A 27588-nucleotide genomic window follows, 5' to 3' on the forward strand; every position below is an offset into this window, starting at 1 on the left:
TCGTATCGTATCTGCATGATAGTCAAATATAATCAGTGAAGCTCCAGTAGCAGTGGTAGAGTTCTTCCACTTTATTCTTACAAATATGGTGGAACAGACTAAAGAGTTATAAAGAATCAACGGCAGAATCAAAGCAACATATCAAGGGCACAAATCACTCAAACAGAAATATCAGTTGTCGCTTATAAATTTTAAATTCATTTCATTTCATCACTAAAATTAAGATTTTAGAATACTGTATCCTTAAACGCATTTTTCTGAACACTTTTCCTTTTCTGCAAATAGGAAAATAAATTGAGAATTTCTTTCCAATCAAAGCACAGAATTTATAGGCGTTCTCTTGTTAAGTATCCATCAATTCTGAAAATGCTTATTAATTAAATGCAAAAAAACTGATACATGCTACACCAAACCATCAACCAAACTAAACTAAACTAAAATTAATTTGGCTTAAAAAAAACCAATTGCATCAATGAAGTTTAACTCAGTCTGAAGTTGCAGATCAGTAGATTACATTGCTAATCATGGCATCAAAAGATTGCAGATTGAAAAGCCATGCATCAGTAATTATGCAATGGCAAAAAAGAAGTATGAAACCAAAATGACAGCATGATTCAACTCCACCTCCTCCTTGCAGCTATGGGATTTCCTTTCTGGCAAGCAGCACTTCTATTGCTCTTTGAAGCTTCACTAGATTTTGCAAGTTTCCTCTGTTTAAATGCGGTAGCTGGTTCAGATCTCTGAAGCCTCCAGTTCTCTTTAAGAGGACTAATAGATCGTTGCGACCGAGGGCTATCTGTTAAGGAAATAGAATGCTCTGATAAAGGCTGTTCTATACTGTCAACTGTTCTGCTGCAATGCTGCTGGGATTCATCCTTGCCAACTGGAAATCGCAAAGGGTATCCTTTCCTGACCACAGGAGAGTCAGGATCAGAGGATGATGGACTGGTGTTACTCATGTCAAAACAAATATTAGTTGCCATGACCGGAAGTTGTGAACTTTCAGAGTATGAAGCACTAGAGGAATCAGACTCCAAAGTAGTAGAAGAACGTCTTCGGAGCCTCGTAAGTTCAACAACCTACATCAGTTTTTTATTATCTCATTAGCTAAGCCAACAGGAAGTATGATGCTCGTAAATTTGAAAAGGAATGAACGTCATGGACCTGCTTCTCCAGAACAACCATATCTTTCTTCAATTTGGAGATGACCATATTCTTCCTTCGTATGATTTCTTCTAATTCTGTTATTCTCTATTGCAAGAAACACGTAAGTAAACTTTGCTATAACTTGCCTAACTCTATGAATGGGCAAGATTCACCTTGGTGTCAGCAGCCTTAATTGCATTGGTAGCAGAAGTTAATTCCTTTATCATCACATCCTTCTCTTCACATTCCTTGCGAAGGTTGTAAAACTCTTGCTCTGATGCTAGTGTGCTTAGCTGAAAGCAACAAAGCAGAAGCTAATCAAACCTAGTAGGATCTCATTCCATAAGAAATTTAAGCCTAATATACATAGTGGAAAGGAATTCAATAGGGCATGTATTATTTAGGGGGCTTGAGTTATAAATAATATGGAATCACGAGCACTGAGTTGGGATGATAAAAAATTTTGTCCTGAATTTTCATTCCTGACGGCAATAGACTATGATGGAACATATAAGATATGTAAGTTAGCAATAGAGTATATCATTCTTATTCTTAAATATTAACCAAAAAAAAAAAACAATTAGACATCAGTTAAAATTGAACATCTGGGATTCACCTGCAAGTCCACAGATGATGCAACACTCCAATTAAAATCAGACAAGTCCACAGATGAATAATATGGAATTGAGAGCACTGAGTTGAGATGATAAAAAAAAATATTGAATTTTCATTCCTACAGAGATGGTGTGGTGTGTGACTATGAGGTGGAACTGATGGCAATAGACTATGATGAAACATATAGGATATGTAAGTTAACATGAGGGCTGTAAATGAACCGAATGTTCGTGAACAAGCTTGGTGTTCAACTTGGTAAGAGCTTGTTTTTATTAGTCCTGTCCGGACGGGCAATTGGCTAGTGCAGTGTTGCCACCATGAGGTCTAGGAGTTAATTCCGGGCTAGTAGCTAGGTTCCTGCCCTTCCCCGTGCATTGGGACAGGAGAGGCGCCTGGGTGAGCGTTATCATCTTTTGCCACCTTAGTAAGAGCTTGTTTATGTTCGTTCAATATACACAAGATCAATTAAATGAACAAACTTGAACAACTCATTTAAATAAATAAACAAGCTTGAATATATATGGGTTTAGCTCGTTAACGTTTGTGAACAATGTTCGTGAACAACGTTTGTGAACAATGTTCGTGAACTATGTTCATCAATAAAACTCTTATCGACTTGCTAAATAAATAAAGAAACTTTCAAAATGAACAAATAAATTTATATTATTAAACTCAATAACTAATTAAACAAGCTTAAAATGTAAAAGTTTTAAACAATCAAACAAGCTTGAATTGAGAACTCGATAAGATCTAAACGAACCAAGCTCAAGCCAAGCTCAAACCAAACTCAAGCTCATCAAAAAGAAACCAAGCCAAGCTTGAACAATCATTTTAACGGCTTGATTCATTTTAAGCTCGGCTTGCTTACAACCCTAGCAATAGGAGTATATCATTCTTATTCCTAAATATTAAGCAAAAAAGAAGAAGAAGAAGAAGAAGAACAATTAGACATTAGTTAAAATTGTACAATTGGGATTCACCTGCAAGTCCACAGATGATGCAACACTCCAATTGAAATCGGACAAGTCAGACATTCGGCGCTCTTCTTGCTCCACTATAGTTGTGTTATTTATGTCGAAGATGCCCTCTTTCTCTACTTCAGTGATATCCTGCCGAATGAAACCATCTGCTACTACTGAGCAACAAAGTATATTACTTCAGCTTTTAGTTAGGCATCTACTTTTCTAGCATGTACCTCATTTGATGTATCCTTGCAAAGTGGCACAGTTCCATTCTCATGATTTAGTTCTTGCAGCGGTTTCCTAGAACAGCAAAACTGAGTTGCATCATGAGCTAGCTTGGAGACAACAATTCTGGAGTTATTTTTGACTGCTTGATCTGGAACAAAAGTCATCTGCTCGCATAAATCATCGAGCTTCTGCTGCATACTAAGGAGCACCTCATCCTGGTCCATTAAGCAACTTATGATTCATCCACTTTCAAAAAATTCAACAATCAAATAAACATTACAGAAGTCAATAATTTCTGATGCATCTAAAATTCGATCAATTAAGAATGAACATCTCGATAACAGAAAATTGATGAGAGTCACTGTAAAACCCCACGCCAGTTGAGTTCATTCATACAACTTCAAATGAAAAATCAAGTATGTGCTAGCTCTTAGTGAAGTGACAGACATGTTATCATAGCAACTGTCAGATGGAAACCCTTTCATTCAGTAAGTGCAGTTTTGTATCAAAGGTGAGATCTTGAACAAAGATTGTATAGGGGAAACTAATAAAATGGTCATGAAAAAGGGAACAGGACGATGCATTCTATGCAAGTCTATAGATTGTTTACGACTATCATCCTTATATCAATATTATATGGAGCCGTCAAAATCTGTGAATTCTGTGTTCCACAAACATGAACAAACAACTTCCAGACCAAAACCTAAGGAACCTTGTTGAACACTTAAATCAAACTAACATACTGAAGAATAGACCTAAAAAGCATGTTTTAAATGGGGGGAAAAGAAGAATTTTTCAATTGAAATATATCACTGACCCTTATCTGTACGGATCTCTGCAACTGTGCAATCCTCCGTGACCTATTCGAGGCGGCGGCCACTACAGCGACGAGGAGGACCCGCTGGAGGGGGCTAAAGAGCTCCCAGGCCACTGCTTCCTCGCGACCAGCCAACCCGCCTCCGATTGCGGCGGCCGACGTTGCTTCCTCGGCGCCGACGAGACGGCCCTGCAGCGAGAACCACGCGACCGTCCGCGGCACCGGAGCGGACGGCACGGGGAAGAAGCTGCTCGAGAGGCGCCGAGCGTAGGTAGTGGAGATGCACGGCATCGAGACGCGGGGCGGCGTCGTCTTGCTCCAGTAGGCGGCGGCGTCGTCCGCCATTTCGGTGAGCGAGGAAGGGGGCGCGTCGCTTCGCCGACAAATTTCAAATTTCTGTCTCACGGCGAGGGCGTGATAGTAAATAGAGGAGAAAGTTTTGGAACTTTCCGAAATAAATAAATAAAGCATCTACTCCGCCCTAACAATACCGCTTGTCGGCCCCACAAAGCTTTTTCACATGGGCAAACTCGGTACGTCTGCGGGCGACTTCGAAGCGAGTGGGAGAAGTGTTCAGGAATACTAGCCGTTCACAACTCACAGATCGAAATAGAAGCAATGATTTAGAAGGCATTTGAACTTTCCTTCTATTAATTTCTTGAATTGTTAGTGATTGCCTTAAATTGTTTTAGAAATTTCTCCAATCTTTTAGAAATGAACAATCTTTCACATTCTCATAGAAATCAAACAGAAAGACTGAAAGAGGAATCAAACAATAAACACATCATCGACATCGACAACACAGGCCAGTTATTAAGCTCGATTTGCGGGCTTCTGCTTCTCGTCGAGGTTACTGCAGGCAGAAGGCGAAGAAGGAGAGGACGGAGGCGCCGATGGCGGCTCCGACTGCCGGGGCGATGGCGAAGGAGGCGCTGGAGGCTGGGCCGGGCGCCGGAGCCTCGGCCGCTAGGGCGGTGGTGGCCGCAGCCGCGACGGCAATGGCCCCGAGGGTGGCACAGGCGATCTTCCTCATCTCCATCTCCGCGAGCGAGCTCGAAGGGGAATTAGAAGAGATGAGAAAGATCGAAACTTGGGACGATTTCCACTTCGCTCTTGCAGGCCTGAGGACGAACGGAGGGGAAAGGAGCCAACTTTATAGGCATCGAAGGAGGAGGAACGGGTGGATCCACGCCATGGTCGGTTGTTTGGTTGGTTCTGCAGCGCTCCGCATTGCGCTTGGAAAGCGGCGATCTAACTACCTTTGTTTGGTCCATTCTTCTTCTTGGATCGATTCATCTGTCACGTTGCTCCAGAAGTTCATCGGAGTTGTTGATCTTTGACCAGAGATGGTGCATCGCTGTAAACTAACTAAAACCCTAATATAACTGTCAAATTCAACTTCTATCATTTTTAACGATTAAACAGGTATTTTTAGGGTTTATGTGAATTTTGCTTGTATATTAATCAATTTATTTTCCCCCCCTTAAGTTTCCAACGGTCTAATTTTTATTAAAAATTTAATGTTTCATCAATTCGACCGTTGCCTTCAACTCCACCCCCTAAATATTCTGCCTGCAAGCAAACCTGAGCTCTTCATTTGACCCTTTCCATTTCTTCTTCCATCTCTTGCTCTCATCTCCCAACTTGCCGAAATCATCAGGTTTTCCGTTCTCGATCTCTAAATTTCCAGTTTTAACGCCGATCTGTGGTTTTTTTCCTTATGGATTCGCAGAGTTGCCATGTTGTCGACATCCCCACCGACGTTAACTCCGGCGAAGAGTCGCACGGGAAAGCCAACTCCGGTGAACAAGCGCTGCAGTATCATCCTTTGAGCCAGATCGCAGAGAGCCCCGGCCATCTGCTCCTCCTCAAGCTCTGGCAGCGCGAGGAGGACCTCCACGGTCGCCGCGCCGCGGCCCTCGAGGCCCGCATGGACGCCGCCAAGCGCGCCGTCTTCCGCCTCTCCTGCGTCTTCCTCGCCTTCCATGGCCTCTCCTTCGCGCTCCTCTTCAACGCCTCCGTCGCCGGCGCCTCCTGCAGAGGCTGGTGGCTCCCCTCCAGCCTCTCCCTGACCTCCTCGCTGGCGGTGGCCGGCGCGGTGCAGGCCGCCGTGCTCGCCTACTGGCGGATATCGCGGCGGCTGCAGAGGGAGCGCGAGGACGGGCGGGCGCTCGCGCGGTGCGTGCAGGAGCTGCGGATGAAGGGTGCGGACTTCGACCTCTCCAAGGAGCCACAAAAGAGCTCGAAGCGGATGAAGAGCTCGAGCGTGGAGGTCAAGTGGCGGCCGCTCGCCTGGTGCTCGCGCAACCTCGTCACCATTTGCCTCCTTTCCGTTGCCGGAATCCTCTTCCCTGCCTTCCGATTCGTACTCTGCGGTTGATGCTACACCAAAAGCTCTTCCTTTTGCTCGCGACTACGACCATGGTTCTGTTACTTTGGCAATTTGGATTGCCAACTTGTAATTCTTCAACTGTTCTTTCTCAGTTCACGTTTGATTAGACGATCTTATCCAAAACCAAAAAACAAAAAAACTCGAATCTTTATTCAATAAATCTGTGCTTGTTTGGGAAGAAGAACTCAATCATTCTGACAATATACAAGATGACCTCTTTCATGTGATCTGAAGATGAACCAACAAATCATAATATAGGATTTTACATGAATCTTCAAATTACAATGCATGCTTTAACGTAAACCTATGGAAAGTCAACACAACATGGAAACGACATCATGTTTACAGATGAACCATCGTCTACTGAAACAAGTTTGGAATCAGACTGAAAAAAGTGGTCTGAAGCCAATATTTACAACCATCACTTGCATTAGAAAAGTCTACATTTAAACATGTAACAGCATTCTTCTGTGAAGATGAAGATGAAGATGAAGCATATATAGAAACCATGACTGTAACCCTGTAAAAAGAAGATGTCTGATCATTTTAACATAGAAAAACGATTTCAGGATTGAGAATAAGAGCCACTCACCAAACAATCAGTTGTGAAGTGCTAAATCTCATAAACACGGTTTTGATCATCGTACGATCTTACGATTGGAATGTGATTGACTTTTGGATGATCTATTCCTTTCAGCCTCCATAACCTCTGCAGGAACACTTCGGGCATGTCGAACAAATGGAGTTCCTTGAGATGTATCAATTCTTCAATTCCTTGGGGAACCATCTCTAGTTGTGCACAAGATCTGATGTACATGATCTGAAGGTTCGGCATAGCACCGTCCAGGATAACATAGTTCAGGCTGTCCAACTGTTCTAAATCCAGGACCTTAAGCCTTTGAAACCCTCCTTTGTGAAAAAACAATCGGGCACCAACATATGCATGGACTAGGACGAGCTCGAGTAGATTCGGAAGGGCTTCGAGAATTCCAAGTGAGTTCTCTGGCAATCTAGACCACCTTAGCCTCAAACTGATGAGGGAGTTTAACGAGCTAATCCAACTTGGTAAACTCCTCAACGGCCCTCTAAAATACAATCGTTCAAGGAAAGGTGGAGGGGACTTCAAAGCTTCCAGATGGAGAAATTCACCCATGTGTGAAGATGATGCTGAAAATGATTTTAGTTGTTTCATTTTCTCCAATGAAGAACAAACATTTGCTCCATCCTCTCTTCTTAGTTTCACAATGGCCAACCTCTTTAGCTGTGTTAGGCTTCCTAGCTCTTTAATTATGCCACCATCTTGATCCATCTCCAAGTATGCAAGCTTCTGTAGTTCTCTAAATGCACCGATCCCTTTTGGCAACTTCATACCGACTACATGATACAAAGGTGGCTCATCATCAGTGTAGTAGCGGTAAGCGAGAAGATGCCGCAGTCTTTGAAGATTCAGGATGGTCTTTGGCAATTCAGTAACATAGGTACCTTTTAGATCTAAGGTTTCAAGGTTCTTGAGCTTTCCCAAAGATTTGGAGAGCTTCTTTATCCTTGTGTTTCTGAAGCTCAAGTACCTCAAATGAGGAAGGTTCCCAAACTCAAATGGACAGCTTTCGATAGGTGCTTCACTCAAATCCAGAATCTTCAACAACTTGAGTCTACTGAAGAGGTTGGCCTGGGAAGAAATAACAGAAGCATTTTGCCCAAACACAAAAATGGCTCGAAGATGGGACAAGTCTGTACCTTGCAGTAAAGGCTCGCTGATGTTGTGTGTCGATAGACGTCGTATTTTCTCTTGAATTTGACTTCCCTTCCTGATGAGTGAGGTGCTGAAATTCTCCTCCTTCGACTTGAAGACGATGAGCTCATGGAAAAGATCATGCACTCGACAACTTTTCACTCTTCCGTAGTCATAATGCACTGCAACTTCGACCATGTTTCGATCAATGAGGTCATTGAGATACTCTGTTGCCACTCTCTCCATGCTCTCACTTTCATCAGTTTCTATGAATCCTTCAGCTATCCACAGACGAATCAGAGTGATGCGACTGACTGGGAGCTCCACTGAGCGCTCCTTCGGGAAGATGCTGAAGTACAAGAAGCATGGTTTGAGGTGGTGAGGCAAATCATTATAACTCAGCTGGAGAATTCTCATGATAGTTTCGAGCTTCGGATTGTTAGCTAACTCAGCGTGAAGATTATCACGCATCGTCGTCCATTCCAACACACTGTTCTTCTTGGACAGTAGACCAGCCAGCGTCACGATTGCCAGGGGCAGCCCTTCGCACACTCTCACTATTTCTTGAGAAATAACATGCAACTCTGGAGGGCAGGCTGCGCCAGGGAGGGATCTGAAGGCCTTTTTGCAGAACAGTGACCAAGCAACTGCTGGAGGTAGAGGTTCTAGTTGATAGACATGGCCACAAGCTTCTAGGCAGTGAAGACCCACATCCCCAATCCTTGTGGTGACGAGAACTCGGCTGCCACAATGATCATCTGGGAGTGCCAACTTGAAGCAATTCCATGCATGGATATGCCATATGTCATCGAAGACAATTATGTACCTCTTGTGTTCGAGAAAATGCCGCAGTGTAGGAATCAACTGAATGATCCCCATGGTTTCGATCCGAGCAGGAAGTGTCTCGTGTATTTCCTCGTAGAGTTGACTTATGATGCTCCTAAGAAGCACCTCCTCCGTGTAAGACTGGGTGACAGAAATCCAAGCATGGCTTGTAAAAAAGGCTTTGACTCTTTCATCATCATAGACTTTCCTAACGAGAGTCGTCTTGCCCAAACCACCCATGCCCACCACTGAGATTGCCTGCAGATTTGATTTTCCTTCTACTAGCCATCTGATGATCTGTTCTCTTGGTTCGCTGATGCCCACCAGTTCAGCTTCATCCATGAACAGAGCTGCTACATGTCGATCATGCAATATGTTTCTGGAAGCAGTAGAGTTTGTTGTTCTAAATTTGTACATCTTTCTTCTGTCTGAGATGCTGCGAACCCGTGATTTGATCTCCCGTATTTCAGTAGCCATCCTGTGCCAGGAACGCCAATGCTTGAGGTCATGTAGACTTCTTCTCAGCATGCCAAAGCATCGATCTTCTTGTGGTTGGCCAAAGTGAAGCGTGTAGTCTTCTAGGTGATCTTCAATGTCATATGCTATTTCTCTTAGTTGTCTCATGAAGGCCTTTGCGCCATCTTTGTCTTCACCGGCATCGGCTTCTCTGATAAACTCTGCAATACACTCAAGCTCATCTCTGATATCTTTGATAGCAGGCCTGAGCCCTCCGAGCAACTGTTGTTCTTGTACAATCCAGTAGTTCAACTTCTGAAGAACAAATTGTAGAGCAGTTTCAGCCATTTTTTCTTTTCTTCGTTTCTCTCCTCTCTCAGATAAACCTTCTCGTTGGTCAAGTTGCAAAATTCTGCATGTATTTGGTACAGCTAAAATACAAACAAAATAAAGTTCAGACAGCTAAAATGCAAAATTCTGTAAGGTTGCTGCATGTTGCTGCTGAAAATGAAAAACAATAGAATCTATGTTGTTCGTATGCACAATTGAAGAAAGCAAAAGCAAATAGATATAACTGATTCTGTTTAGAAGAAAAACAAGAGGTTTAGACTTTCAACATGATTATGCTTTTTGCATCAGGCAGTGCAACACTCCACCATACACTGCAAGCGAAGATGCATTAGATTTAAGCACGGATTGAGAGCTTTAACTGCAACTCATGCAGTGTATTAGAGCAATTTCTCCAGAAATCTGCCTATTTAGTCTCTTCATTTGCTGCGCTGAGATTTTATTTCATTTTTAATCTTTTATTTTTGGATAAGACGTGTGTCATCAGTTTAACTCTGATAGGGTGTTTGACTGTGAGAAGCAGACCTTGGCTAATCATCTTAAGCTCAGACCCTTTGCTCAGTGTTGATATTTTGTGACATCGTTGCATATCAAGTTGAGCCGACAAAACTCTTCCAAACACTCAAATGTTAATTCACCCACCGTTTACTTATGATATTTTAAATTGACTACTGCTCGAAAAGATCATCAAAGGAAAAACTAAGTTGGGTATTAAGGCCTTATACATTAAATTAAGCTGCCATATCGTTTTCAGAATGAGATATTCCCCTCAATTCATCAGCCAAAACTGGCCACCATTGTCAGAACTGTGCTGGATCCTACATAGCAATGCAAATAGGCTCATGTCACTTGACAATGAACAGCCAGTTCATTCACCATTGGTTGCTTGAATATATAACTGTAATCTGAGTCAGTGTGATAAGATCATGATGCAAAAAGAGTAAGTTACTTGTTAAAGACAGTCCACCAAGCTTTTACTAAGAAGCTTCCTTGATTAACAATGTTAGGGCGAGGCCAACTATGACATCATTGAGCTTCAACAAGGGAGCTTAAAGAGATTAAAGATTAGTTTGCTTCTTGGAACTTTCTTGCATTTATGTATATCTTGGTCAATGTTGAGACAAAGGCATCCACCAATCATAAAAACACCACATTAACGGCCCCTAATGTCGGCCCTACGGATATGGAAGGAGGTACATGCAGATACACAGACGTCAGGCGCATGGTGGGTTAAACCCCAAGTCATCAGTTCCTGAGAATCGACCTATGGTCATTACGTCATGCGCCCACCATCTGTGCTACACCCTGGGGGCTAACTCAAAGCTTTTATAGACTATAGTCTTCAGTTGAAGGGAAGTAAATTCTGGATAAGCTCTTGGCTTCTGAAACACATCCTTTTCATTAACCGCAGGTGAAGCATCATCGATCGAAATAGAGGAGAAACCAAAGGCAATTCAAGGGTTCTAAAGCATTTTGGATGAAGCATCAAATGCTTGCAACTCCTTTTACATGCACAAAAATTTCCTGTAAGTACAGACTTAGTGATATTAGTCATTTAGTTCCTGATTATGATTTTGAACTTCAAAATGACTAGTAAGTTATAGAGTGCTAGGTTCAACATGATCTCTACCAAATTGTTCATGATAATTATGTCTTTTAACTTATTTCTTTAGTTTTTCTTGAAGATAAATTAGTGTTTTATTATTGAAATTTATGCTGATCTACATAACCAAAGCACAAGATTGCATTTTGACCAGAAGGATATCAAAATTTCTGAAGAAGGCATCTACAGAGAGGGGAACTAGGCAAGGAGGGCCATGGCGGCCAGTGGCGCCCTACAATTTGCTCTTCAGAAGTTGGACTCTATATTGGTGCAAGAACAGCAGCTACTTCGAGGATTCAACACCCGCATCAAAGATATCAGGGATGAGCTCGAGAGCCTAAAGATATTCCTGAGAGGTGCTGATGCCGGAGACGACAAAGACGACATTAAAGCATGGATGAGGCAACTGAGAGACATAGCTTACGACATGGAAGATCTCCTGGAAGAATACACCTTTCACTTTGGCCAACCTCACCGCCACCGGTTATTGGGATTCCTGACTACATCCATTCAAAGCCTAAGGCACTTGTTCACTCGTCGGAAGATGAGCATCGCAATTCAAGACATCAAAACCCAACTTCGAAACATCTCGGAGAGAAGAAGCACGTACAAGTTCAACTCAAGCTTCAATGCCACCAAGAAGAGAGTGCACGACAGACATCTCGCAGCTCTTTTCATGGAGGAAGCCGAATTGGTGGGCATCAGGAAACCCAAAGAAGAAATTGTCGGACGGTTAGTGAAAGGAGGAGGATCGTCAAGCCTGACAGTGGTCTCGGTGGTGGGCATGGGCGGCTTAGGCAAGACAACCCTCGTCAGGAAAGTCTACGATGATGAACAAGTAAAAGGATGGTTCAACAGTCATGCTTGGATCACTGTCACTCCATCATTTACAGTCGAAGAGCTTCTCAAGAGCATCATAATCCAGTTCTATGAAGAAAGGCACGAGAAGCTCCCAGCGAGAATTCAAACAATGGAGTGCATCCAGCTGATCGATACACTGCGGCAGTTCCTGCAGGACAAGAGGTACATAGCCGTCTTAGATGATCTGTGGCATATAACTCCATGGGAGTGTCTCAAATATGCACTCCCTAACAGTGAGTGTGGTAGCAGAATCGTAGTAACGACGAGAAACAAGGATATTGGTCTCTCGTGCATCGAGTCATGTGGCTCTCTCTATGAACTCCAACCTCTGCCTCAACCAGAAGCATGGTTCCTCTTCTGCAAGAAGGCCTTCCGATCAGTCTCCGCCGGAGTCTGCCCGTCGGAGCTGCAGGACGTCGCTGAAGATATCGTGAAGGTTTGTGGAGGATTACCTTTGGCAATCGTGACGATTGCTGGCCTCTTGTCTAAAAAAGCTCATGTTTTGGAATGGAGAAAGCTGCGCGATAATCTTCATGCGGAGTTAGCCAACAATCCTAAGCTTGAAATCATCAAACAGATACTGCTGCTGAGCTACAATGATCTGCCGCACTTCCTCAAATCATGCATCTTGTACTTCAGTATCTTCCCCAAGGAGCACGCTGTCACGCGTATAACTCTGATCAGACTGTGGATTGCCGAAGGATTCATAGAGAGTGAAAGGGGAGAGACCATGGAGAGGATCGCCGGCGATTACCTCAACGATCTCATCGACCGGAGCATGGTCCAAGTGGCAGAGCGCTATGACTACGGAAGAGTCCGAAGCTGCCGAGTGCACGATCTCATCCACGAGGTTATCGTTCTCAAATCAGAGGAGGAAAACTTCAGCACGCTGATGATCACGAGGGACACAAAGCGCCACGGCAAGATTCGACGCTCGTCTACGCACGCCGCCGGTGAGCATTTGCTACAGAGCGACTTATCTCACTTGCGTGCCTTGTTCATGTTTAGAGAAAATGTACTCCCCATTCCTTCCGTGGTGAATCTCTTAAGCAGACTGAGATTGTTGAGGATCTTGGATTTGACTGGTGCACCGATCGAAAGCTTCCCCCTCGAATTCGGAAAGCTACCACATCTGAGGTACTTGAGCTTCAGAAACACAAGGATCAGCAAACTGCCCAAGTCCTTGGGACAGCTAAAGAACCTAGAGACCTTGGACCTGAAGGAAACTTATGTCACTGAATTGCCTAAAACTATCTTGAACCTCCAAAACCTGCGCCATCTCCTTGCTTACCACTACTACACGAGCCACCGTCCGCCTTACTACCTCGCAGATGGCGTGAAGTTGCCTCACGGAATAGGCAAGTTCAGAGAGCTGCAGAAGCTCACGTACCTGGAGATCAATCAAGACAGTAGAATCGTGAGGGAGCTAGGGAATCTCACGCAGCTAAAGAGGTTAGGCTTGGTGAAATTGAGAAGGGTGGATGGAGCAAGCCTTTGCAAATCGATTGAGAAGATGGAAAAGCTTCTATCTCTTTCAGTGACGTCTGTCGGCATGGATGAGTATCTCAATTTGCGATCTCTGACTTCTCCGCCACCGCTTCTTCAGCGACTCTACCTGAGAGGGCCACTGCAGGCATTGCCGAATTGGATTTCCTCGCTGAAGCACCTGGTGAGGATGAGGCTGAGGTGGTCGCGATTGAAGGAGGACTCTTTTGGTGTTCTTGAAGAACTTCCAAGCCTAGTTGAGCTCACGCTCATACATGCATACGATGGTGCCAATTTACGTTGCCAGAAAGGAGGGTTTCAGAAGCTCAAGATATTGGATTTAGAGCGACTGAACAACTTGAACCATGTTGTTGTTGATGGTTCAATGCCGAACCTGCAAAAGATGTACATCAGATCCTGCGTGCAGTTACAGGAGGTTCCCCAGGGAATTCAGCAACTAGTGCTCCTCAAGGAGATTCATTTGTTCGACATGCCTGAAGAATTCGTGCAGAGGTTGGAAGGTGAAGATTATGCACTAGTTAGTCATGTTCCGATTCGAAGATCCTACGATAGTGAAAAGGGTGTTTACAAAGAGCTTTAGCACTGGATAGCTAGCAATGCAAGAACAAAAATGATCAAGGAGTCTCGTGGGAAGATCAACAAGTTTCATAAGATTGTTCAGGATTATGTTTGAATACTTTAAAGTGTTTTGGTGTTGATGATGTCTGGTATAGAACAATAAGGCTGTGTGGATTTCTCTTTGTATAAAGCAATATGGTTGGTGTGGATGATAGATATGTTAGTTTAGAAATTATATGTGAGATTGTAATGGATGAATGGGATAGATTGGAGGAAGAAATTGTAAAATTATACATTTTCATTAGACAAAAATGAATTGTAGAATTGTAATTCAATGTAATGAGTTTTCTCTTGTCTGATGTAACATGTGATAAAAAAACGATTCGCTCCCACTTTATCTTCCTCAATCCGCCCTAAGTCAATATAAAGAAGATAAATCACACATAACTACCCGTAACAAAATGTAAGAGAAAATATGCTCAAATACGTTAAGTTTTGACTATAAGATAATATCATATGCACCCCGCTGTGCTCCGAAAGAACAAGATTTCTCCGGTCTTATTTCCGTGTGTGAGAGAGAGAAAAAAAAAGTCTTGAGTGCAATTGATACTAGAGAATTAATGAAATCATAATAAAACAAAAAAATAGTGCATTCCATCATTTTCACTTGGAATATAATGGTGGAATTTTTGGTGCGTCGAAAAAGTCTAAGAACGTGACCAACATATGGATGCAATTGAAGAAATATATGAACTTTCACAAGTGATTTGTAGTTGGGTCAACAAGTTTTTCCAATAGTTTGGGATAAAGACTGAACGGGGTTACGGGAAGAACTGAATGGTGTAAGCTAAGGTCAATAATCACTGTCTGATATATACAATCTGATGGATCGATCGTTGAGGAGAAGAGAACCCGAAGCTACTAATTAGGATGCTGCGCATGATCAAAGCTCTCTTTTCATTCTTGTTTGCGGCAGCTGCAGTAAAGGCCGGAATTACCCCATCGCCGGCCGGCGATATGGCGGCCCTGCTGGCTTTCAAAGAGGAGCTGACCAGCAGAGGCACTGCACTGCTGTCGTGGAATCAAAGTACCAGTTTCTGCACGTGGGAAGGAGTGAGCTGCGGGCGTCGACACCCGGAGAGGGTGACCGAGATAGAACTCACCTCCGGCGGCCTCGTGGGCCCAATCTCCCCCTCCCTCGGCAACCTGTCCTTCCTTCGAAGCCTCAACCTCTCCTTGAACGCACTCCACAGTGGGATCCCTTCCTCCGTCGCCGGCCTACACCGTCTGCGGTACCTCAACCTCAGCTATAACTTCATCGGCGGTGAGATCCCGATCGCTCTGAGAAATTGCTCGGAGCTGAGAATGATCAACCTACATGGCAACCAATTCACGGGGTCGGTCCCGCCGTGGCTGGGCTCCCTGATGAGGCTTTCCGGTCTCTACCTAGGCAACAACAGCATCACCGGAGTCATACCGGCGTCGCTTGCCAACGCCTCGTCCCTCACCATGTTGAGCTTCCTCGAGAACCTTATAGAGGGAACCATCCCAGAAGGCCTCGGCCACTTTGCGCAACTCTGGTTTATTCAACTTTCCGGCAACTACCTCTCCGGCTCCATCCCTACTTCGCTATACAATCTGTCCTCTCTGCTCTATATCTCCGTGGCGGGGAACCAGTTGCACGGGGAACTTTCAGCTGACATCGGACGCAAACTCAGCAATCTTCAGGTGATCTATTTGGGAGGCAATCAGTTCACTGGAGAAATTCCCGCTTCCATCACCAATTGTTCCGGCCTCAATCGATTGGATGTCTCCTTCAATAGTTTCAGCGGCCGCTTGCCTCGCAACATGGGGAGATTATCAGAGCTTACCCTGTTCTCCATCGGCGAGAACCAGTTTGAAGCCCAAAACTCCGACGATTGGGATTTCTTCACTTCACTGACCAACTGTTCCGCGTTACAACATGTCTCCATCGAACTCAATGACAACTTACGCGGGTCGCTGCCGCCTGCCGTCGCCAACTTCTCCGAGCAACTCCAAGTGCTGATAGTGGGAGGGAATGCACTCTCTGGGAGCATACCAGCCGGGATCGGGAATCTCATCGGTCTGCAAAAACTCGTACTGCACGAGAACTATTTCACTGGTGGCATTCCGGAAGGGATTGGTCATCTTCTACAACTGCGAGTACTGTTTTTGGATGACAACAATCTCTCCGGTCAAATGCCGCCTTCTCTAGGCAATCTAACTCAATTGTATCTCCTCAATGCGTCCTACAACGCGTTACATGGCCCAATTCCAGCAGCACTTGGACGCTTGCAGAGCCTAACGACATTGTGGCTATCAGACAATTTCCTCGATGGCGTCATCCCCAAAGAGCTCTTCAACTTATCTTTTCTATTGGACACCATTGATTTGAGATACAATTTACTCACAGGATCTCTACCTTCGGAGGTGGGGAACCTACGGAATATGAGAAATTTGTTGGCGTCTGGAAATAGATTGCAAGGTCAAATACCCAATTCACTCGGTGATTGTCATGTATTGGAGTACTTGACCTTGGACGATAACTTATTCCAAGGTAGCATTCCTTTGACTCTCGCCAACGTAGCAGGACTCACAGGTCTAAACCTGACGAAAAATAATTTGTCCGGCGAGATTCCCCGAACACTGAGTTCCATAAGTGGGCTTCAAGAGCTATACCTTGCACATAATAATTTGTCAGGTGCCATTCCTGCATTCTTACAGAATTTGAGCTCTCTATTTGCAGTTGATCTCTCTTTCAATCAGCTGGAGGGTGCAGTGCCAACCAAGGGCGTGTTCCAGAACATCTCTCGCTTTTCGATCGTAGGGAATGATGGACTCTGTGGAGGAATTCAAGAACTTCACTTACCTTCGTGTCCCATGCATTCTTCTGAAAGAAAACACTCTAAATCGACTCCACTTCTGATCACTGTACCTACTCTTTGCTTCTTCTTCTTCTTGTTGCTCCTCTCGGTTCTTATTTATCGGAGGAAGAAAAAGCAGGAGGAGTCACCAACATCGTCTTCTCCGTTGGGCATGCACTATCCTATAATCTCATACTTTGAGCTGTCAAAGTCGACAGCAGGATTCGACGCCTCCAATCTCATTGGCAAAGGAAGGTATGGCTCGGTGTACAAAGCAACTCTAGATCGCGACGGCAAAATTGTTGCAGTGAAGGTGTTTGACCTTCAGCAATTTGGCTGCTCTCGGAGTTTCTTAACAGAGTGCGAGACTTTAAGCCGCATCTGCCACCGGAACCTTGTCAAGATCATAACCTGTTGCTCCAGCGTTGACTCAAACGGCAATGACTTCAAGGCTATAGTCTTCGATTTCATGCCGAATAAGAGCTTAGACAGGTGGTTGCACCCACAACTTGAATGCAATGGAGAGCATCAGCAAATAAGCAATATAAGCCTGAAGCAGAGGTTGAACATAGCCATTGATGTTGCTGAAGCTTTGTATTATCTCCACAGCTGTTGCAAGCCACCCGTGGTCCATTGCGACCTGAAGCCAAGCAACATTCTCCTGGATGAGGACATGGTGGCTCATGTTAGCGACTTTGGGCTCGCTAAGATCCTCCCTGAAGCTATAAGCAAATCCTTGGCGGAATCCACCAGCTCAATTGGATTGAGAGGATCTATTGGCTATGCCCCTCCAGGTGAAATCTACTCCTAGTTACTCAATTTCTGTTACCTGTAAACCTGCCTCATTTGATGATGCACTTGCTTCTGCAGAGTATGGAGAAGGCAGCCCTGTCTCCACGAGTGGAGATGTCTATAGTTTTGGGGTATTTCTATTGGAGCTACTCACCGGGAAGAGCCCCGTCGATGAGATGTTTAACGAAGGACTAACTCTGGCCAAGTTTGTGGGGATGAGAGGAGCCATGGAGATAGTTGATCCTGCGTTGCTCGGGCAGGACAATGAAGAAATCCACTGGTGGAACAATATCGAAGAGTGTTCGACTTCCCTTGCAAGGGTCGGTCTCGCGTGCGCTCATCAGGCGCCACGCGATCGAATGTGCATGCGAGACGTCGTTGCCGATCTGCGTACGATCAAGAACGTGTTCGCCGGAAAGACTGAAACCATCAGCCAAGAACAGAGACCTTAGAAGGATTGAAATGAAAATATTAAGGACTAGGAGAACTGAAATGAAATTTCTTTTTTAAAAAATACAGTAGACAGAGGTAAAGTTCTTCCATAGGTCACTGGTCACTGCTGATCTCTCCTCCAATTCCAATTCATAGTACGCCATGGATCTCTACCAGTTTTCATCTTTCTGGATCGATTTCGCCGGAGGCATGCTCAAACCGGTGGCTTCCACGGCGGTGGTAGCCGTGGCCGTGGCGCTTTCCTTCTCTCAAAACCTCGATCTCCAGGCCGAGATGATCTACGCCACCGCCAGGTGCTTTCTCCAGCTCTCCCTCGTCGGATTCTTCCTCCACTTTATCTTCTCTCAGAAGACTGCGGCGTGGATTCTGCTTCCCTACTTGTTCATGGTAGGTATCCCTTCTCGGGGGAGCATAAAAATTAGGGCTTTTCTCAAAGATCGCTCCTTTCTGACAGGTACTCGTCGCAGGGCACACCGCAGGGCATCGGGCGAGGTTGGTTCCCCGCGGCAAGTGGATCGCCGCAGCGTCCATCTTGGCCGGCACATGGGCGACCATGTCACTGCCCATCGCCCTAAAAATCGTGCCTTTCTCGCCCCAGTACTTCGTCCCCGTCGCCGGGATGATGGTCGGCCACGCCATGGCCGTCACCGGCGTCGCGATGAAGCAGTTCCACGAAGACATCAGGATCGAGAGAAACCTGGTTGAGACCGCGCTGGCGCTCGGCGCGACGCCCCGGCGGGCCACGATTCAGCAGGCCAAGCGGGCGCTGGTGGTCGCCCTGTCCCCGGATCTCGACAGCGTTAAGACGGTCGGACTCATCACGCTACCGGGGACGATGACGGGTCTCATCATGGCCGGCGCGTCGCCGGTGGAGGCGATCCAGCTGCAGATCGTGGTCACCAACATGCTCGTCGGGGCGTGCGTGTTGAGCAGCGCCTTGTCGACCTACTTGTGCTTGCTCGTGTTCTTCACCGGCGCTCACCAACTGAATCACAAAGCGTTTGCTGCACATTAAGAGCCGTTCTTCTCGTTCGATCCTTTGCAGTGAGGTTGCACAAGTCAACAAGAGGTCCACATAGCGATGTGAATTTTTCAAGTTCGTCTTGGGAAATTCGATTTTGCCACAAACCGCCTCTAGTTTCAAAGTCTTGGTTTGCCTGATTGCCTCAAACTTCTCATTTTTTTTTAATCGAAATGTCTCCTCTATTAGTCATGTATTTTGACCTAGTTCGATGGTGGGCCAACAAAGAGAGAACTAGGCTTCTGGATCCGAAGATGCATTATAGACTTTTAAATCTCCGAGGGGAGTAGGGAGTAGATGTCAAAAGCTGTACCCACAAGCCTACACACATCATAGAAAGATCCTACAGGGGTATAAGATCCTTGACGCAGATCTTCCATCGTTTAAATTAGAAAAAAAAATCAAGTAAAAAGTGCAAGAAAAAATAGAATTGTAGTAGATGCGTGTACTTGACCAACGAAGAGGACATCTCTTGTTATACTGTCTTTCATATCCTGCATAATAATAAGGCATCAGAGAATGATGAGTATCAGGGTATGTCGGTTGATAAAAGATGTACGATGGACTTTTATTGGGCGAAGGAAGGTTCCACAACATGCATATGACAGAGTATCAGAATATTCCCTGACAAGTGGTTGTGATTTCCTGACAATATTGTTTCCTGGTTATAGTCTGACCAATACTTGGACTGACCGGGAGTAGACTAGGAGTCAGGCCAATGAGAAATGAGGGACTGAGCCCTGGAGAATCGATCAATGCTGGGACCGATTGGGAGTAGACTGAGAGTCGTACCCATGAAAAGTGAGGGACTAAGTCCTAGAGGACCACCAACACTGGCGTCGATCGGGAGTAGATTAGGAGTCATGCCCATGCGAAGTGAGAGACTGAGCCCTAGAGGATCGATCGACACTTGGGCCAACCCGAAGTAGTTGGGAGTCGTGCCCATGAGAAGTGAGGGACTGAGCCCTAGAGGATCGACCCAGCCCCGGTCCTTCGACTCAGGAGGCCCTGGGCGAAATTTCTTTCAACCGATGCTACTGTAACAGGCATAATTAACAAAATTCTATAAACAATTACTATATTTGAATAACAATCTACACCTTGAAAAAAAAATTAAAGAAAACAAAAAAAACACAGTTCGAAACAGGTCGCTAAGAAAATTCTGTAATATTTTAGAGAGTTCCCACCTCTGGAATGTGCGGTGGAGATCTGAAAATTATAAAAAAAAAAAAAAAAAAAAAAAAGCAAACAGTTCGCTGGTGAACTGAGACCAGAGGAGAGCTCCAAGTGCAGCAAAAGAGTTCTTCTACTTGTTAATAAACGTCAAGGCCTTCGACCATAGGAAGTGCGTGAGCAAAGAGATGATGAGGCCATGGGAAATTAAAGGAAGTAAATGGTAGCAGACGAACTCGAACAGAATCCAAATAGCAGTGGCACCAACGAGTATTCCGGCTAAGATCTTCTTGAGGATACCAAAATGAGTTGGATCGAAAGGTAGTAAGGTACCTTGGCCACCGCCGAGGACGTGGTGAACGGACTTCTCCCTGCCGAAGAGGCGGAAGACCTTGGCTTTCTCAGGCAGCAGGCGGCGCCGCACGGCCGCAGCAAGCTTTTCTTCGCTCAGGCGGCGGCAGAAGCAAAACGGAAAGCCCTAAATCTGATTTTAATTACTGATTTCCTGCACTTCACCTATTAAACTTAAACATAATATTTTAAAAAAAAATTTGGGCCCCTCAAAAATCTAGGCCCAGGGCCATCGCCCAGGATGGCCCTCCTCCAGGGCCGGGCCTGGATCGACCGACGCTGGGGCCGACCGGTGTTGGGGTTGACCGGGAGTAGACTGGGAGTCGTGTCCATGAGAAGTGAGGGACTGAGCCATGGAGGAGCGACCGACGACGGTGCCAACCGAGAGTAAATTGAGAGTTGTGCCCATGAGAAGTGAGGGACTGAGCCCTAGAGGATAGATCGGGAGTAGACTAGGAGTTGTGCCCATGAGAAATTAGGGGGGCAAAGCCAAGTCCTAAGGAAAACGATCCACTTGGTCGCGTACTTCTCGACCTTAATTGTCACATTCTCTTGACTTTTGACCGTCACATCACCCTAACCATTGGTCCCCTATTATCCTTGGGGTCATCCCCTATTCGCCGTATCACAAGTCTCCCCTTCAAATCTAGTCGAAAGAGGCTCACAACTGATTGTACTAGACTCGAGTCCTACCACGGTCCTTCTATTTGACCTAGCCACCACTCCAATGACTTCTCCTCTACGTTACCGATAACTATCTTTTTGAAAAGAAACACTTGTCAAAAGTTTGTCAGCCATTTTAAATACGAGGTAGGGTTTCAGCGATAGTGTGTCATTGCAATGATTTAATTATCATGTCTATCATAAATGTCATTTTATGGGCAATCACCACGTGCCCCACTAACTATATTCTCATGTGATGGCTGACACACATCTTTTCGTATAAATTTTGAATGGTGATTCATTTCCCAGATCTAATGATTGCCTTTAATAGGGTCGTTTTGATCGGACAGTTTAGATTTCTCAGCACCCTCAAGGCCCTCGTTAAAAACCCCTAAGTATTATGGAAAATAATTCATTCATGTTTCATCTTCTTCAACTTTCAGCTCTAACAATTCTTGCTGTCTGTGGTTCCTTTTTTGTGATCTCTCTAGTAAGTATTCTTTCTTGACCTTTACCCCTTTTCTTTTGCTTTTCGATTGCTCAAGAAACGTTCACCTCCTGGTATGTCACATTCCATTCTGATTTTGATAGTTATGACATTGAATCGGATAGGTTAAACCTAGAGATTCCCAAACCCTTCCGTATCCGCATTCCTTGTCCTCAAGATCGTCCTCCTCCTGACTTTGTTACTTTTTTCAAAGATCAACTTCATACTGGTCTACAATTTCCCATCCTGCAATTCTTTTCAAAGACAAGCAGTATCTTTGCATTCTGCTTTAGCAATTTGTTCCGCCCAATGTGCTAAATGACAATCATATTTCGTCTGTATGATATCTCCTTATCCCCTATATATTTTATCACTTTTATTACCATAAGAAGTCAGAGCCTGGGGTCTTTATGGTTTAATCTCGATCGAAAGTCGTCTTCTTTCAAAAAAAAATGTCCTCCTCAAATAAGGGATAGAAATTCCTTTTCTTTTTCATCCAAGCGCCTGAGCTCATACTTTGGTCGACTGAATGGCGACCGGATCTCTCTTCTTCTTCTGAGTTGGGAAACCATCACCATGTGACTACATGCACTTCTGTCTCGGAGAAACTGACAGGTGTGTAGTTCCACATCCCTTCTCTATTGCGAGAAAGTCTTCTCCACGTGTTTGAATTGAGTCTCGTCCAAACAACACTTCCCTCCCCTTTTGGTAAGCTTAGGTAACTTAGCTCTTGCATTCTCACTAATTGAGACCCCTTGTTTTATTTTTGTGCAGAGGACATCATGTTTAAGGCCTACGCCCTCTGTTGGTGTAGTGCACTAACAGTCTGGTTTTGATGTATGACAAATAGGTTAAAGTTAGATGAGTTGTTTGTCTAACAAAAAAAAATGTGGAACCGTCACATCAGCGACCCCCCTAGAGTCGGTCCCACAGATATGGAGGGAGGTAAATGCAGGTACACAGCTGAAAGCGCATAGTCGGGACGCTAACCCCAGGCAATGACACCCCGAGGATCGAACCCTGAACCTCTCGCCCACGAAACCATACGCCCCCAGCTGTGCTATGCCTTGGGGACATGAGTTGTTTGTCTAACGCTTCTACAAAGTGTGCAAGAGTTTACTGGTCTGAAGGACCTGACACCTAGCTGAAATCTAGCTAAGTTCGCGGGGCTCGATAGTTGGTGGAAAATCCAGCTAGGTCCGTGGGGCTTGATGGCTAGTGCGAAGTCCAGATAGGTCTATGGGGTCCGATATCTAGCGGGAAGTCCGGTTGACTCCGCGGGACCTGACAACCGACCGAAGTTTAATTGGGTCTACAGACCTGACAACTAGCGAGAATACCTAGTGGGTAAGAAGCAAATCGAGTGACTGCAAGTGGTAAGTAAAAGTAAACAACTGGAGGAGGGATTTGTTGGTGCGGGTAGCACTAACGATCTAACCCAGGTTTTGATGAATGACAAATAGGTTAAGTTAGTTTTTGTTGTTATCTGACACTTTGATCAAGTGTGCAGGAGAAGTCCAGACAGGTCGACGGGCTGTCTGGACGGGCTGGCCGGATAGGTGGCGAGAAGTCCAAGCGGGTACAGGCTGGCCGGACGCTTGGCGAGAAGTCCGCTAGGTCGACGGGACCGGATAGTGGCGAGAAGTCAGCGGTCGACGGCCGGACTCTTAGCGAGAAGTCCAGCTAGGTCGACGTGCTAAGTAAGGTAAGTCACTGGATGGACGGATGGCACGAAGTCCAGCTAGGTCGACATGCTGACTAGAGTCGAAGGCTGACCGGACGCTTGGCGAGAAGTCCAAATGAGTCGAAGGGCTGACCGGACGGCGGACCGGACTCTTGGCGAGAAGTCCAGACGGGTGGACGGGCGTCTGGGTGGTAAGGTAAGTCATTGGAAGGGAGGGACTGTGCGTTCCGGGAAGGAACATTAGGCGTCGATCCGACTTAGATCCATTTGGATATCTAAGTCGAGATCGTGACTAGATTCGGGTCGGAAGACGGAATCTAAGTCATACTAACACTAATTCATACTATTATAAAATGTGCTAAAAATCTATGTTGCAGTTATATATTGCCTCGGACTAACTTTGTTTTGCGGGAAAAGTTTTCTCGAACAAGGTGGTCCGGGCGCGGGCGCCGGAAGGATCCGGGCGCCGGAAGGCAAATTATATCCAGCCGCGTCGCCACGTGGAGCATCATGGTTTGTGCAACTACGCCCGGAACATCATATAAAAGAAGCCCCAGACAGGAGCTTCAGAATCATCAATCACTCTGAGATCTCTTCTACTGCTGGTCTTGCTGCTCGACGTTCAGTGCGACGCCAACTAAGCTCCAACAAAGCGCTCCTTCGATTATTTAATTTCCTTGTCGGTATTGCTTTATTTTCACTAGCAGTTCCTGTGTTCATTTTTGTAACTATATTCGAATTGTTAGTGATTGCCCAACGAAAGTGGTCAAGGACCACGGGCCTTCGAGTAGGAGTCGTCACAGGCTCCGAACGAAGTAAAAAACATCTGTGTCTATTTTACTTTTCCGCTGCGTTTATACTCTAAATTTTCGAATCGATATTCACCCCCCCTCTATCGAATCTAACGATCCTACAAGTGGTATCAGAGCAGGTACCGCTCTGATTTGGTGCAACCACCAATCAGACTGGGGGTGAAATTCTTTTTTTTTTTCAATCTTCAGTTTTACACTCAAACTCCAAACTGGTTTATCATTTTTTTTTAATTAGCGCTAAATTGGTGCAACACCAATCTAGATTTTTTCTACTATTTTTTCTTCCCGCACTACTAATCCAAGACCAAGTCTTGGGATAATTTTTTTCGATTATTTACCTGTGCACAGAATGTCCCAACAAGAAGGATTCAGCACAGTACGACCTCCACTCTTCAACGGGGATGACTTTCCATACTGGAAGAAGCGCATGGAGGTCTACCTCAAAACAGACTTCGACCAGTGGATGAGCATTACGAGACCCTACAAAATTCCAGCAGACACCGCCGGGAATATACTGGATCCTGAAGACTGGACAGCTGACTTGAAGAAGAAGGCGTCAACAGAAAATAAAGCGATCAACACTCTACAGTGTGGACTAACAAGAGAAGAACTAAACAGAGTCGGTCCACACAAAAACGCTAAAGAACTGTGGGACAAATTGATCGCACGAGGGCAGCGCTAAGGTAACAAACGAGACCGCTTTTAAATAAAATTTTTAATATAAAAATGCGGGAAGGAGAAACAGTGAATCAGCTCCACGCGAGGATCAAGGACATCCTCGATGGGCTTCATGCGATAGGCCACCGGATGGAAAATAGAGACTTAATAAGTTACGCGCCTCTCACGTAATAGTTTGTGGGCATCAATAGTGGATGCCTACAAAATTTCTAAGAATCTTTCTAAATTAAAATTAGATGAGCTTTTCTGTGAATTAGAATTACACGAACAAACTAATGCTGGAGCCGAGAAAGGTATAGCTCTATTTGCAGGTTCCTCCAAAGAAAAGAAAAGTAAGCCTGAATTTGAAGAAGAATCTGACCAAGACTCCGAAGACGAAGAACACATGGTGAACTTGGTAAGAAAAATGTTCACTAGGAGAAAGAGGAGCTTCAGCAAAAAGGACCTTCAAAAGATCAGCTCTCCCTCAGAACAAAAGAATGTGACTTGCTACGGCTGCAATAAAAAGGGACACTACAAGAATTGAAGTTCGACAAACCAAAGCCAACCAAAAAGAAGGCACTCAAAGCAACGTGGGACGACTCCTCGGACGAATCGGAGGAAGAAGAGCAGAAACATCAGAGCCACCTCGCACTGATGGCCCGCGAAGCCGAAACAGAAAACGAGTCGGAAGATGGAGACGGGTCTGAACCCGAAACAAGCCACGAGTCCGTACTCGTTTCCGAAGGCCCGAATGAGGTATATTTTAATTTAAACAAAATTTTTTTTAGAATTATTTCCTGTTTAAATAGTAAATTAACTAAATTAGAAAATAAAAACAAATCACTTCTTGAGGAAAATCAAAACCTCAAGGAACAAATAAAAAATTCAAATCCAACTCAAGATCTAACACTTGAGGAGGAAAATTTATCACTAAAAAATGAGATTAACAATTTAAAAGAAATGTTAGAAAAGTTCACAACAAGATCAAAAAATTTAGACTTAATCCTAAATAATCAAAAAGCATGTTATAATAAAACTGGACTCGGATACAAGTCAAACTCAAATAAAACTTTTAAGTCGTTAATAACTCAATACAAATCAACTAATCAAGCTTGGGTCCCGAAAGCGTGTCTGACCACGCAAGTAGGACTTAATCAATATTATATACCTAAAGAAAAAATACATTATATAAAATCGAATAAACCAAACCAAAATCCAAAATACAAACCTAAACCAAATTCAAAATCTAAACACCTTAAAAATCAATAAAATTATCACCAAGTTAACCATAACTATAAAAAGAATCAACACAAACCTAAAACCAAAATTTAAATTAATAGCCAATAATTCAGGGGGAGGCTCCAGAATAGCTGGCACCTCCAAAACTAATTTACCCGACAGGGTAACCTAAAACAAACTAACCCGGCAGGGTAATTAGGATTAGAGACCAAGTTTAACTTGAATCATAGTACTGGTGAAATTTTTGGAAGATAGTACGTTAGGGAAGCTTGGGCATCGCATGTCTAGAAAGATATGACTTCGATCTGGTGCATTTGGCCAAGTGGAACTGACCGAAGCTACCCTTAAATGGATCCTAATCAGTTAGACCAAGATTTAGTACTAAGCTCCGTGGATAGGACTATTCGAAAAATCTCGAAAGGTTGGTTACTTCTAATGACATCCATGTGATTCACCAAGCTTAGAAATTTATCCGAAGAATGCCTATTTGTGGAGACCAAAGCTAAATCTGAATCTAACACAAGTTAAACCAAAACTCCATAAAAAAAAAAAAATCTAATTTCATCTCACAAAATCATAGGATTCCCTGATTGATAATATAGATCGGGTGAGATGAATAAGGTTTAAAATTAATTTCAAATTTTTAATTTTAAACTTAAAAAAATTATTTTCAAAATTTTAATTTTAAACTTAAAAAATTATTTTCAAAATTCTAATTTTAAACTTAAAAAATTATTTTCAAAATTCTAATTTTAAACTTAAAAAATTAATTTCAAAATTCTAATTTTAAACTTAAAAAATTAATTTCAAAATTTTAATTTTAAACTTAAAAAAAATTATTTTCAAAATTCTAATTTTAAACTTAAAAAATTAATTTCAAAATTTTAATTTTAAACTTAAAAAATTAATTTCAAAATTTTAATTTTAAACTTAAAAAATTATTTTCAAAATTCTAATTTTAAACTTAAAAAATTAATTTCAAAATTTTAATTTTAAATTTAAAAAATTATTTTCAAAATTTTAATTTTAAACTTAATTTCAAAATTCTAACTTTAAACTTAAAAAATTAATTTCAAAATTTTAATTTTAAACTTAATTTCAAAATTTTAAACTTAAAAAATTAATTTCAAAATTTTAATTTTAAATTTAAAAAATTATTTTCAAAATTCTAATTTTAAACTTAAAAAATTAATTTCAAAATTTTAATTTTAAATTTAAAAAATTATTTTCAAAATTTTAATTTTAAACTTAAAAAAAAAAAATTTCAAAATTTTAATTTTAAACTTAAAAAATTAATTTCAAAATTTTAAACTTAAAAA

General features: G+C 43.5%; 6 protein-coding genes across 8 annotated transcripts; 4 read left to right on the forward strand and 2 right to left on the reverse strand.

The window, feature by feature from the left end:
• Window positions 1-301: 301 nt before the first annotated feature.
• On the reverse strand, window positions 302-4181 carry LOC121975740. The gene is made up of 6 exons (XM_042527568.1): window positions 3769-4181; window positions 2957-3166; window positions 2742-2870; window positions 1320-1439; window positions 1165-1251; window positions 302-1079 (listed from the first exon to the last, which is right to left on the reverse strand). The coding sequence occupies exons 1-6, from the start codon at window positions 4111-4113 to the stop codon at window positions 615-617; spliced, it is 1356 nt and encodes a 451-aa protein (XP_042383502.1). The 5' UTR covers window positions 4114-4181; the 3' UTR covers window positions 302-614.
• A 1172-nt stretch (window positions 4182-5353) lies between these two features.
• Window positions 5354-6371, forward strand: LOC121975742. Its single transcript, XM_042527572.1, has one exon. The coding sequence runs from the start codon at window positions 5489-5491 to the stop codon at window positions 6146-6148; it is 660 nt and encodes a 219-aa protein (XP_042383506.1). The 5' UTR covers window positions 5354-5488; the 3' UTR covers window positions 6149-6371.
• A 29-nt stretch (window positions 6372-6400) lies between these two features.
• LOC121975741 (disease resistance protein RPM1-like) lies at window positions 6401-9922 on the reverse strand. 2 transcript variants are annotated; one of them, XM_042527571.1, is made up of 3 exons: window positions 9791-9922; window positions 6753-9604; window positions 6401-6680 (listed from the first exon to the last, which is right to left on the reverse strand). In XM_042527571.1, the coding sequence occupies exon 2, from the start codon at window positions 9519-9521 to the stop codon at window positions 6774-6776; it is 2748 nt and encodes a 915-aa protein (XP_042383505.1). In that variant the 5' UTR covers window positions 9522-9604; window positions 9791-9922; the 3' UTR covers window positions 6401-6680; window positions 6753-6773. The 2 variants fall into 2 exon arrangements, with proteins under 2 accessions (XP_042383505.1, XP_042383503.1); XM_042527569.1 differs by having other exon boundaries at window positions 6753-9922.
• Window positions 9923-10780: 858 nt separating this feature from the next.
• Window positions 10781-14342, forward strand: LOC121975743 (disease resistance protein RPM1-like). 2 transcript variants are annotated; one of them, XM_042527573.1, is made up of 2 exons: window positions 10781-11047; window positions 11279-14342. In XM_042527573.1, exon 2 carries the CDS (start codon window positions 11339-11341, stop codon window positions 14069-14071), a length of 2733 nt encoding a protein of 910 aa, XP_042383507.1. In that variant the 5' UTR covers window positions 10781-11047; window positions 11279-11338; the 3' UTR covers window positions 14072-14342. The 2 variants fall into 2 exon arrangements, with proteins under 2 accessions (XP_042383507.1, XP_042383508.1); XM_042527574.1 differs by having other exon boundaries at window positions 11282-14342.
• A 637-nt stretch (window positions 14343-14979) lies between these two features.
• On the forward strand, window positions 14980-18178 carry LOC121978459 (putative receptor-like protein kinase At3g47110). Its single transcript, XM_042530802.1, has 2 exons — window positions 14980-17728; window positions 17805-18178. Exons 1-2 carry the CDS (start codon window positions 14980-14982, stop codon window positions 18176-18178), a joined length of 3123 nt encoding a protein of 1040 aa, XP_042386736.1.
• On the forward strand, window positions 17816-19392 carry LOC121975744 (UPF0014 membrane protein STAR2-like). Its single transcript, XM_042527575.1, has 2 exons — window positions 17816-18566; window positions 18634-19392. Exons 1-2 carry the CDS (start codon window positions 18321-18323, stop codon window positions 19192-19194), a joined length of 807 nt encoding a protein of 268 aa, XP_042383509.1. The 5' UTR covers window positions 17816-18320; the 3' UTR covers window positions 19195-19392.
• The last annotated feature ends 8196 nt before the right edge of the window (window positions 19393-27588 follow it).

Source organism: Zingiber officinale, chromosome 4B (assembly GCF_018446385.1).
Source record: "Zingiber officinale cultivar Zhangliang chromosome 4B, Zo_v1.1, whole genome shotgun sequence".
In the NCBI taxonomy this organism is placed as follows: domain Eukaryota; kingdom Viridiplantae; phylum Streptophyta; class Magnoliopsida; order Zingiberales; family Zingiberaceae; genus Zingiber; species Zingiber officinale.

Excerpts from the sequence above, each read along its gene's own strand:
- LOC121975741 (XM_042527571.1), bottom strand. The coding sequence starts at position 9,521 with ATGGCTGAAACTGCTCTACAATTTGTTCTTCAGAAGTTGAACTACTGG.
- LOC121975744 (XM_042527575.1), top strand. The coding sequence starts at position 18,321 with ATGGATCTCTACCAGTTTTCATCTTTCTGGATCGATTTCGCCGGAGGC. Across the intron at positions 18,567-18,633 it reads TGCTTCCCTACTTGTTCATG|GTACTCGTCGCAGGGCACAC; the intron begins GTAGGTATCCCT and ends CCTTTCTGACAG.
- LOC121978459 (XM_042530802.1), top strand. The coding sequence starts at position 14,980 with ATGCTGCGCATGATCAAAGCTCTCTTTTCATTCTTGTTTGCGGCAGCT. Across the intron at positions 17,729-17,804 it reads TATTGGCTATGCCCCTCCAG|AGTATGGAGAAGGCAGCCCT; the intron begins GTGAAATCTACT and ends TTGCTTCTGCAG.
- LOC121975740 (XM_042527568.1), bottom strand. The coding sequence starts at position 4,113 with ATGGCGGACGACGCCGCCGCCTACTGGAGCAAGACGACGCCGCCCCGC. Across the intron at positions 1,440-2,741 it reads CATCATCTGTGGACTTGCAG|CTAAGCACACTAGCATCAGA; the intron begins GTGAATCCCAAT and ends TGTTGCTTTCAG. Across the intron at positions 1,252-1,319 it reads TTAAGGCTGCTGACACCAAG|AGAATAACAGAATTAGAAGA; the intron begins GTGAATCTTGCC and ends TTCTTGCAATAG.
- LOC121975742 (XM_042527572.1), top strand. The coding sequence starts at position 5,489 with ATGGATTCGCAGAGTTGCCATGTTGTCGACATCCCCACCGACGTTAAC.
- LOC121975743 (XM_042527573.1), top strand. The coding sequence starts at position 11,339 with ATGGCGGCCAGTGGCGCCCTACAATTTGCTCTTCAGAAGTTGGACTCT.